The sequence below is a fragment of the Argopecten irradians genome, chromosome 1 (genome assembly GCF_041381155.1).
Source record: "Argopecten irradians isolate NY chromosome 1, Ai_NY, whole genome shotgun sequence".
In the NCBI taxonomy this organism is placed as follows: Eukaryota; Metazoa; Mollusca; class Bivalvia; order Pectinida; family Pectinidae; genus Argopecten; species Argopecten irradians.
Window position 1 is genome coordinate 12026704 of NC_091134.1, and position 12865 is coordinate 12039568.

The 12865-nt window shown below is 37.7% G+C and overlaps 1 protein-coding gene across 1 annotated transcript in view; it reads right to left on the bottom strand.

Annotated features, from left to right (window-relative positions):
* LOC138317690 (DIS3-like exonuclease 2) overlaps nucleotides 1-12865 on the bottom strand; it is a 41297-nt gene that overhangs the window by 13041 nt on the left and 15391 nt on the right. The window contains exons 9-15 of the mRNA XM_069259534.1: nucleotides 10854-10953; nucleotides 9337-9493; nucleotides 6002-6114; nucleotides 4649-4756; nucleotides 4002-4070; nucleotides 2326-2433; nucleotides 125-261 (exon numbers count right to left, since the gene is read on the bottom strand). Coding sequence (XP_069115635.1) covers nucleotides 125-261; nucleotides 2326-2433; nucleotides 4002-4070; nucleotides 4649-4756; nucleotides 6002-6114; nucleotides 9337-9493; nucleotides 10854-10953 — 792 coding nt within the window. The remainder of the gene's footprint in view (nucleotides 1-124; nucleotides 262-2325; nucleotides 2434-4001; nucleotides 4071-4648; nucleotides 4757-6001; nucleotides 6115-9336; nucleotides 9494-10853; nucleotides 10954-12865) is intronic.

Consider the following 12865-nt stretch of genomic DNA (forward strand, 5'->3'; position numbering starts at 1 on the left):
AACAAAAGCCTACATGCACATCTACACATGGTCCCCAACAATACTGCGAAGTTTCATTGAATCTACAGACGGACGGACAGACAGACAGACTGACTGACAGACTGAGGGTAAATATCACACTGACCGATTACTGCCTTTTTGATGGGGAAGATAGAATCCATTTGGCATGCCAGTTTGGTCATCTAAGTTGAAAGACATCCTGGGCATATTTAGGGCTAGTGCTCCATGGTCCATCCGCTTTCTTCGGAGGTTCTCAGCAATCTGTTAAGTATTGATTAGATAAAAACAAAGGTTCTCAATAATGTTTAAAGTTTTAGATTTAGTTTATACTTTGCATGTCTACTGTAAACTTACTTCATGGGTGACTTAATTACAGTACCATGCTATAAGTATGGAAACAACATTATTTTCCCCATTGGATTCAGTGCTTTAACTAAGGTATTTCATCAATTAACAAAGATATTTTACCAGGTGAAAGAAAAAATTCTGGATTTTAAATGATTTTTTTCTGTATTCTAGTTTTAAAACTAAATAAGAATACATACACTCAAACCTTTTATGACATAATTTCCTTCTTTATCCACACTAAATCACATCAACAGCAAGAGGCCCATCAGGGCCTTGACTGTCATCTGACTATTGACAAAAAACAACATAATAACAGCATACAGGAATGGCTAACAATTAAGGCAATACAGCAGACTCCTTATTTGAAGCTGCAAGTTCTAACAAGAGGCCCATGGGCCTTAACAGTCATCTGACTATTGGCACAAACAAACATCTTAAAGAATATAGCAGTGGCAACAATTAAGGCATTACAAGAGAACTCGTTTAATGTAAGTTCAGGTTTTGATATTTTGATGAATTAGACCATGAATGAAGGTCCCTTGATCCCCACCATGCTACAAGTCCAATAGCAAGTCTCTAAGCTTCTAAGTTATTCATAAGAAGTTGTTTAAAGATTTTAGCCTTAGATTTTGACTCCTGTGACCTTGAATGAATATGAAGGTCATTTATTTGAACAAACTTGGTAGCCCTTCATCCCAGCATGTGACACCACCCCATACACCACCCCAAACCCTATGGTGTATATCTACCAAGTTTCATGATCATCGGTACAGTAATTTCTGAGAAAAGTGTTGGAAACCATTCCGGCGTAAAAAAGTGGAAGAAATAAGAATAAAAATAATAATAAGAATAAGAACCCGAGCAAAAACAATATGTCCCCCACTTCGTTTGGAGGACATAATAACAGCAGTGAACAAAAAGAAACTGTAATTTGGTATATAACTGACAGAGTTTCCATGGTAACAGAAAAAGTCCAAAAATTGAAGGTCCGCAAACAGCACAACTATTAAGGCACTTGTCTGATAATATACAGAAAGTTTCATGGAGCTGCGTTGAATGGTTTTGAAGTTATAGCCCGGAAACAAAAAGAAACAGTAATTTTTTTTTTGACTAAGTTCCCATGGTAACAGAAAAAAAACTAACATGGAAGGTCTACAATAGCAAAATGCACGACCAGGGCACTTGTCTGATATATTCAGAAAATTTCCAGGAGTTGCGTTTAATGGATTGGAGTTATAGTCCGGAAACAAAAGGATAGAGTAATTTGTTATTTTTGACTAAGTTTCCATGGTAACAGAAAAAATTCCATAAATGGAAGGTCCTCAATTGCAAATCGCACAATTAGGGCACTTGTCTGATGTATACAGAAGTTTCAAGGAGCTGCATTGAACAGTTTTGGAGTTATAGTCCCGAAACAAAAGCAAACAGTACTTAAGTATTTTTTGACTAAATTTCCATGGTAACAGGAAAAAAATTCCCAAAATAAAAGGTCCCCAATAACAAAATGCACAACTAGAGCACTTGTCTGATGACAGTTTCAAGGAGCTGCATTGAATGGTTTTTGAGTTATAGCCCGGAAAAGAATCCGGGACTAACAGACGTTTCACGGAGTATAAAAATAGCAACACTTAGTCGGGACCATGTCAGGATCATTTCAGGCAAGTTTGGAGAAAATCACGTTGTTTCCATACTTATAGCACAGTGTGTACAAGTTTCCATGTATACTAGCTTTTTCACAACAATTTAAGTTTTTCATGATTTATACTTGATTTACATGTAGTAGAAACATGTTTGCAGCAAATTGTTTTCACAAGTTCTTACTTGTTGCAGAATCTTATAAATTAAGTTGGGTATACAGATTTCTAGGTGTAGCAAAATCCTTCCATTTTATTGACTTAGCTAAAGAAAGTAATTTATTCCTGAAATGTGGTACTTCTATACACCAAATATGCTCGAGTAAATATGAAGAAAACTGACTCTGTTCAGATTTAACACGCGTTTCTTTATCTGGTCTAAGTTAAAGTTGGTAGATATTGGTGGAAATTGGTCAGTAGTCCACTCCTTATCAGGCTCATCAATAAATCCCTGAAAGTAAAGTTAAAATGTGATATTTAACGAAAATGTTATCCATGATGGAAAAAGAATGAGTCATTTATTAGATTGTTAATCTAGATTCAGTGCAATATGATTCTTTTTCAGCATTAAAGTTTTACATTTTAGATCATCTCAGATGTTTGAGGAACTCCATTTTATAAAATGTGTTACCAAGATGGCAAAAACCACACATGATTAAACTATTAACCCTGTTATTTGACAAAAAAATAAATAAATAAAAACAAGAGGCCCATGGGCCTTAGCAGTCACCTGAGTTTGGATACAAAATGAAATAAATTTAAAACATATAAACACTATACATTGGCCCATCAGGCCCTTGAAATCTGAGTCAGTGATTTTATAACTGACTTTTCAATCTATGAAGAGTATCTGGTTCCATCAAATCTTTGAATTTAAAAGAGCTTTTTTGCCCTTATTTTAGTCATTTTGACCCCTTTTGGCCCCTCCCCTCAGACCCCTGGGGGACAGACAGGACCAATATGGATATGATGCTAATATGCTATCGCAGGGTAATAATTCTAACCAAGTTTGACTCATTTCCTATGAAAATTAAGCAAATAATGCTCATAAATGTGTTTTTCCAATATAAACTATAATAGATTTGACCCCCTACTCAGGGGAAAGTCCGAGATACCATACAGGGCCATGAAATTCACAATTTTTGTAAAGGGCCTTTAAAAGACCTTTTAATCTATGAAGAGCAATTGGCTCCATCAAATCTGTAAATTCAGAAGAAATTTTAGTCATTTTGACCAATTTTGGCCCCGCCCTCTGGCCCCTGGGGGTCGGCCAGGACCAATATGGATATGATGTTAAAATACTATCTCAGGCTAATAATTCTTACAAAGTTTGACTAATTTCCTATTACAAATGGCCAAATAATGCTCAAAAATATGTTTTGCCTATATAACTATAGTAAACTTTACCCCCTTCCCAGGGAGAATGTGAGACCCCAAAGGTTATATAATTCCAATTTTTTTTTTTAAGGACCTTAGGACCTAACAAGAGGCCCATGGGCCTTAATGATCACCTGATATTCGATACAAATAAGTTATGTCATTTACTATCCAACTGATGTCTTTTGTTCATGAAATAGGAACATAGATCCAATAGGTCTACATACAAAGTTTCATAAAGCTTGGTGCAAATTCACTTGATGACATTATCATGTTCACAAGGTTCCAAAATTATTATTGCCAAGGGCAATAACTACATAATTAAGTTGTAGTCGGATCACGCTGATTTTTCAATTCCTGCGTGATCTTTCCAATGTTTGTCTATATACTAAGTTTCACTAACTTCGGTTCATATTTATTCAAGTTATCTTGTTCACAAGGTTCAATCATTATTATTGCAAAGGGCAGTAACTCTGTAAATTACCGTCAAATCAAGCTGATTTTCGAGCTTGTCCGAGATCTTTCCAATGTTAGTCAAAAAACAAAAGTTTCATGAAGCTGAGTAAATATTGACTAAAGTTATTGTGTTCACAATGAATGTTTATTAATGATATTACGTAGTCTAATGTTTTTCCAGTTTACCTGAGCATGATCATAGCTGAGTTTTGTACAGGACCGGATGACTGTTCTCCCAAACCATTCATCATAGATCTGTAACAGAAACATGAGTTGGCATTAAACAAAATAGGTTCCCCTTTACCCAACAAAGTTTGAAACCAAATTTTGTCAAAATCCATTAAGCCATTCATGACCAGTAGGATCGATTTTTGTGAAAAACTGACAGACAATGGAGAATGCATCATGATATAAAATCACCGGCACTTTGGTTTGTTTGTTTGAGTTTTAAGGCCCATCGACAACTAAGGTCATTTTGGGCCAGGTGAGCAAAATTCAGCATCATAACCACAGCACATGAGGTTTGTGGTGTCTTAGGGGTTAGGATGTCTAGAAAAGTTACCACAATCCCTCTACCTCAGATTTCCATGTTTGAATCTCATGTTGCGCAGTTGCCAGGTACTGAATGCATGTCAGTAGTTTAAATTGTTCCAGATAATCTGGATCTCTCCCATTTGCTCAATCTGGTACATCCTAAAATGACCCGACTGTGAATGGACATTAAACAAAATTTGAAAATAAATTAATTATTTGACAAAATCAAAACTGTTATCATTTGATTTAAATTTTTGGTCTCTATCTCCAGTTCAGTCTGTGAAGTTCTACACCCTTACCTCTCCTTCAGCAGACATGTTCCAGACAACAGAAAATGTGAGGCGATCTTCATCAGGATTCAGACTACAAAGTTCTTCACAGAGAATGCGTGGCAGCATCGGAATGACCTTTAAGAAAACATGGAAAGATTACTCAACCAACAAACAAATGATTACGATGAATGAAATCCTGAATAAGAGAAATAGAATTACATTGAAACTTTTTAAAAAATCTGAACTAGATCTTGTTAACTCAAAGATCAATCTTAAGAGTTGTTTCAGAATTCAAGTTATGGTTTACATGTGGAAAAAGAGTGGGTCGGTGTGGTTTGTACATTGTGTTAAATAAGGACTTTGTCACTCAGCTGACAGAGCATGCTTCTTTGTCTCAGTCGGTAGAGTCGTAGATTTCCATGCCGGAGACAATGGTTAAATTCTTGGCCCGTGCACTCAACAGGAATGTGTATTTTCCCTGTTCTTCTCTGGCACCCAACTAAATTACCCATAGTAGGTGATCAAAGAGTCTTGGGTTAAGATTAAAAAAATCTCAAGAAAAACAGGAGGAGTATAGTGTAAAAGGAGAGGGTCTGTGTGGCTTGTTTAGTACATACTGTTAAATGCATTAGAAATGGTGCCATTTTGGATTTCGAATAGACCCAAAAAATAAGAACACTTTATTTGGAATATGTCAGGATCATTTCATGCAAGTTTCAGCCAAGTCGCATGGGAAGAACTGTGATGTTCCAACAGTGTTTTCAAAATGGCGGCTGTGGTGGCCATTTTGGATTACAGATTGACCCAAAAAATAAGAACACTTTAATGAGACCATGTCAGGATCATTTCATGCAAGTTTCAGCCAAATTGACAGGTTGAACTTTGGTTACAAGCCATGCGGAACTCTATGACTAGTAGCGATAAAGAATTTACCTCTATTTTCCCTATCAGGCCCTGCCCCTGCTGCCCCCAGTTTGGTCAGAGCCAAAATTTATCCAAAGTGTTCCTCTTCCCTAGAGGATGTCTCTGGCCAAATTTGTCCCCCCTAGGACAGGATGGGTGGGACCCAGGTGAGCATTCGATAAGGTCACACCAAATAAATCAGTTGTTCTTCGGGAACTGAGGAAACATATTGGGAGCGGCGAGCGAAATTTTTCTATTCTTAATAAAATATCCATTTTCAGATTTTCGCAGGCAAAGGGATCCCATCGAGATGTGAGCGCTATTTTTTTGGCATTTTTTTAAAGGGACATGAACCTAAACAAACCAAATATTTCAATCTATTTTTTTTGGGCTTTTGTCAGCAGGGGCTTTTGTCCTACAAGTATTCATTATACATCATAATATTGTAAATCAGACAAGGAGAAAATTTCATCTTACCTTATGTGGGAGATAGACACTGGTAGCTCTTTTCCCTGCTATACTGTCTAATGAAGTATCTTCCTGTAGGAAGAATGTTACATCAGCTATGTGAACACCCACATCATATGTCCCTGTGAAAAAGCCAGATCACATTAATAAAGTTGCATCCCATCAATAATCAACAATGACTAAAATACAGTCGTTGGTTATATAATTAGTTTAACGTAATGTTAACAGCCAGGACCATGCAAGGACGTGCCATGTTTGTTGGTGGAGGCGATAAACCACTGGCCAGCAGTCATACTGAAGGACAGATGACCATCACAGAAAACACAAACAACAGCACTTTGGTCACAGAAAACACAAAAAACAACTCGCTGTCACAGACAACACAAACAACAACACTCTGTCACAGATAACACAAATAACAACACTCTGTCACAGATAACACAAACAACACACACTGTCACAAACAACACAAACTACACACCTCTGTCACAGACATCACAAACAAAAACACCTCTGTCACAGACAACACAAACAACAACACTCTGTCACAGATAACACAAACTACAACACCTCTGTCACAGACAACACAAACAACACCTCTTTCACAGACAATACAAACTACAACACCTCTGTCACAGACAACACAATCAACAACACACACTGCCACAGACAACACAAACTACAACACACACTGCCACAGACAACACAAACTACAACACCTCTGTCACAGACAACATAAACAACAACACCTCTGTCACAGACAGCACAAACAACAACACCTCTGTCACACACAACACATACAACAACACCTCTGTCACAGACATCACAAACAACAACACCTCTGTCACAGACATCACAAACAACAACACCTCTGTCACAGACAACACAAACAACAACACCTCTGTCACAGACAACACAAACAACAACACCTCTGTCACAGACAACACAAACAACAACACCTCTGTCACAGACAACACAAACTACAACACACACTGTCACAGACAACACAAACAACAACACCTCTGTCACAGACAACACAAACAACAACACCTCTGTCACAGACAACACATACAACAACACCTCTGTCACAGACATCACAAACAACAACACCTCTGTCACAGACATCACAAACAACAACACCTCTGTCACAGACAGCACAAACAACAACACCTCTGTCACAGACAACACAAACAACAACACCTCTGTCACAGACAACACAAACAACAACACCTCTGTCACAGACAACACAACAACAACACCTCTGTCACAGACACACAACAACAACACCTCTGTCACAGACAACACAAACAACAACACTCTGTCACAGACAACACATACAACAACACCTCTGTCACAGACAACACAAACAACAACACCTCTGTCACAGACATCACAAACAACAACACCTCTGTCACAGACAACACAAACAACAACACTCTGTCACAGACAACACAAACAACAACACCTCTGTCACAGACAACACAAACTACAACACCTCTGTCACAGACAACACAAACAACAACACTTCTGTCACAGACAACACAAACTACAACACCTCTGTCACAGACAACACAATCAACAACAGCACTCTGGTCACAGAAAAACACAAAAAAAAACCACTGTCGCAGACAACACAAACAACAACACCTCTGTCACAGATAACACAAACTACAACACCTCTGCCACAGACAACACAACAACAACACCTCTGTCACAGACAACACAACAACAACACCTCTGTCACACACAACACAAACAACACACTTGTCACAGACACACAAACTACTGTCACACTGCCACAGACAACAAAAACAACACTCTGTCACAGACAACACAAACAACAACACTTCTGTCACAGACAACACAAACTACAACACACACTACCACAGACAACACAAACTACAACACACACTACCACAGACAACACAAACTACAACACCTCTGTCACAGACAACACAAACAACAACATCTCTGTCACAGACAACACAAACAACAACACCTCTGTCACAGACAACACAAACTACAACACACTCTGTCACAGACAACACAAACTACACCACACTCTGCCACAGACAACACAAACTACAACACACACTGTCACAGACAACACAAACAACAACACTTCTGTCACAGACAACACAAACAACAACACTTCTGTCACACACAACACAAACAATAACACCTCTGCCACAGACAACACAAACAACAACACCTCTGTCACAGACAACACAAACACAACACCTCTGTCACAGACATCACAAACTACAACACCTCTGTCACAAACAACACAAATTACAACACACTCTCACATCACAGACAAACAAAAACAACACCTCTGTCACAGACAACACAAACAACAACACCTCTGTCACAACAACACAAACAACAACACCTCTGTCACAGACAAACAAAACAACACACTGTCCACACACAACACAAAACTACAACACCTCTGTCACAGACAACACAAACAACAACACCTCTGTCACACACAACAAACAACAACACTTGTCACAGACAACACAAACTACAACACACTGTCACAGACAACAAAAACAACACACTCTGTCACAGACAACACAAACAACACACTCTGTCACAGACAACACAAACAACAACACACACTGCCACAGACAACACAAACTACACACACACAACACTCTTCACAGACAACACAAACTACAACACCTCTGTCACAGACAACACAAACAACAACACTCTGTCACAGACAACACAAACAACAACACCTCTGTCACAGACAACACAAACAACAACACCTCTGTCACAGACAACACAAACAACAACACCTCTGTCACAGACAACACAAACAACAACACCTCTGTCACAGACAACACAAACAACAACACCTCTGTCACAGACAACACAAACAACAACACCTCTGTCACAGACAACACAAACAACAACACCTCTGTCACAGACAACACAAACAACAACACCTCTGTCACAGACAACACAAACAACAACACCTCTGTCACAGACAACACAAACAACAACACACTCTGTCACAGACAACACAAACAACAACACCTCTGTCACAGACAACACAAACTACAACACCTCTGTCACAGACAACACAATCAACAACACTCGTCACAGACAAACACAAACACAACACACTGCACAGACAACACAAACTAACAACACTCTGTCACAGACAACAACACAAACAACAACACCTCTGTCACAGACAACACAAACAACAACACTTCTGTCACAGACAACACAAACAACAACACTTCTGTCACACACAATACAAACAATAACACCTCTGTCACAGACAACACAAACAATAACACCTCTGTCACAGACACAAACTGGATTACCATCAGGAAGTTCTTCTATAGACAGAGCATCATCCAAATCCCTTGCTGATGCTGGATCTATGGTAAATACACACTGGCTTCTAAAGTCCCTACGATCTGCTATCTGTATCTCTGGTATCTTCCATGGCAAGGTCTGAATTGGAAGGCTTTCCAAAACCTGTAAAGCAAACAACACTATCTACTAGTATAGTTTCACACAAATGTGCATGATATATTTTACATTATATTAAATCTGACCCATAAATCAAACGCTGTAGAGGCCAACCTGGATTCTTGATTTAGAAAATAATCACATGCCAAAAAGATATCATATTGACTCATTTGCAAGAATTGTAAGGGCACACAAAAATAGTCATATCTAGTTAAAGTACCTGAATATTCCCAGCCTAATGCAAATGCACACAAAACAATTACCATCAGGAAGGACAGAGCATCCCAAATCCCTTGCTGATGCTGGATCTATGGTAAATACACACTGGCTTCTAAAGTCCCTACGATCTGCTATCTGTATCTCTGGTATCTTCCATGGCAAGGTCTGAATTGGAAGGCTTTCCAAAACCTGTAAAGCAAACAACACTATCTACTAGTATAGTTTTCACACAAATGTGCATGATATATTTTACATTATATTAAATCTGACCCATAAATCAAACGCTGTAGAGGCCAACCTGGATTCTTGATTTAGAAAATAATCACATGCCAAAAAGATATCATATTGACTCATTTGCAAGAATTGTAAGGGCTAGTCATATCTAGTTAAAGTACCTGAATATTCCCAGCCTAATGCAAATGCAACACAAAAAAAAACTAGAAATATGTCTGTTAGACAATAAGTGCTTGCTAGTTATTTTTATGCAAAATATTTTGCTTATCACTGAGTGGCAGTGAAACAGCCCAAAGTGATACCTCTCCTTTGGTTACAATCCATGCAGAACTCTATAGCTAATGACGATTTAAAGGATTTACTTTATTTTCCTCAGAGCCGAAATTTAAACTAACTCTTTTCCCCTTGCCTTATGGAAGTTTCTGGCCAAATTTGGTTGCAATCCATGCTGAACTCTATAGCAATTTAGAGTTAATGTTGAGGGAAAGACAACGGATGGACAGACGGTACACACCTTTGGGCCAGCTGAGCAAAAATATTTTGTTAATTGGTTTTTCAAACTAGTACTCAATTATTGTTTTTTTCTTGCTGTTGTATTTTTTTATTATTATTAATTCTATCTTTAATGTTTTTCAAATCATCAGCCCATCACTAGTACACTGTCAAAATGCCATGATCAATTTTTACACTTAACATTTTGTGATGATGACCTAAATGTAAATATTTCTAAACAACTGAAAATTCATTTTTTTTTTTAATTTCTCAACCCTCAAAGTGTCTCATTAGGGTGCAGATATTCATTTACTTGATAGTCCCATGTAGGATTTAACATGTTCTTGAGGTTAAAATTCTCCACACACCGAGAGGTTAGCAGTAGAATACATACTGCTGTTAAATAGAAATTAATTCTTACTTCAGAAGAAAATTCAGAGTCGTCGACACCAAGTTCTAGTAGAATTGCATTAATCCTTGGTTCCAATTCTTTATCCTCTCCGATTTCCTTGATCAACATTCTGGAAAGCAATGAATTTTTTTTAAAATAATGTAATTTTATTAATATTTATGTAATTATATCTAACATAAAAAAGCACATATTGAAAATTTCCTTCATGCTTTAATGAATTACAGTTGTATACAATAACAAAAGGCCGTAAGGGTCTTATCGCTCTCCTGTTGTTGTTTTTTTATTATCACAGAAACTCTTATAATGAGAAATAGCAAAATTGACCCCTCCATTTGTTTAATTTTGAAGGCTTACCACTAAATAATGCGATCAATATTGTATGACTATGAGTGTCATTCAATTCTTAGTTTGAAAGAAGAAGTTGTTTACAACACAGTCACCATATTGACCCCATTTAATTTGGACCTGCCACTCAGGCCCAGGGAGGTCAGCCCCACCATTTTTCAATTTTGAATCCCTACCTTATAAGGAGGCTACCATTGCATTATGAATGCTATCCCATGCTTAGTTTTAGAGAAGTCATTCATATGAAAATAGCCTAATTGACCCTTTTCGTTCAGCCCCTCAGACCCACATGGGGTCAGCCCCACCATATGTACAATTCCAAATAACCATCCTATAAGGATACTACCATTACCTTATGAGTGCTATCCCATGCTAAGTTTCAGAGAAGAAGTTGTTTAAATGAAAATAACCAAATTGAGACACTTCTGACCCTGCCCCTCAGGCCCAAAGGGGGTCAGCCCAACCATTTGTACAAATTTGAATCTCCACCCTAAAAGGCTGATACCAGTGCATTATGAGTGCTGTCCAATGCTTAGTTTCAGAGAAGTAGTTTATATGAAAATAGCCAAATTGACCACTTTTGGCCCTGCCCCCTCAGGCCCCCAGGTGGTCAGTCCAACCATTAGTACAATTTTCAGTCAGTACTCCATAGGGATGCTACCAGTCAAATTTTGTTAAATTCCAACCAGCGCTTATTGAGAAAAAGTCGATTGTTGATGGATGGACAACGGACACTGCAGTATCCGTTTGACCATGTGAGCTAATAATGTAATGTTATCCACATTACTAAGCAAACTAGAACTTACTTAGTAATGTCACCTGTAACCCCTTACAATTACCATGCCACTGAGCATTGCAAAGGACCTCTTTCACCAACAATGGAAATTTGTTGGGGTGTAACAATACATCGGACTACCGATATATTGTGATTGTATGCCTCTCAACTTGATCAATCGATGGCAATTTCAAGAAGTCAATAACAATCGCCGATAGTACGCAAAACTATCAGTTTCAATAGTCAGATATTTTTCTGTAACTTGGACTAAAATCATGTACTCACAGAGGTTTCATACAGTAACAAACTAACAGTCACGATAAAATGTCACTTTTCCATGCTTTTTAAACAAAACACAAACACTGACAACGTTCTTGATCACGATCTTCAGTGTGTTTGAGTTGGTACTGATGTTAGCAGGTAAAGGAAAGTAACTAAACTAATACTGCACTAGATGTACGTTATGGTGGCCAATTCATCGACCAGATTGTAATCGGATTCAGAGTGCAATACTATCACAATACTTTTGCAATGTAGTCTGCAATAGTTAAACTATTGCAATAGTGTTTCCCTTGATAGCAATAGTTTAAATTGTTGGTAATAGTCACCCCTAGAAATTTGGCCCACAAACCAATTTTATTAAAATTAAATGTTATATGTTTGTAGCAACATTAACCCTTGAAATATGATTAAAAATTTCAACAGGTCCCAAGGGTTTGTGCTATGGCTAAATGAAAGTTGACTAAGTTCCCAGTTATAGGTGTATTCCCTTTTTGATCCAAAAACATGTTTTATATCATCAAACTCTATTGTTTTCTCAAGAGTATAAATAATTACATTTATGAACACCAAAATGCAGGTAAAATATAACAAAATTTTGGCTTCATTTTTAAAACAGCTC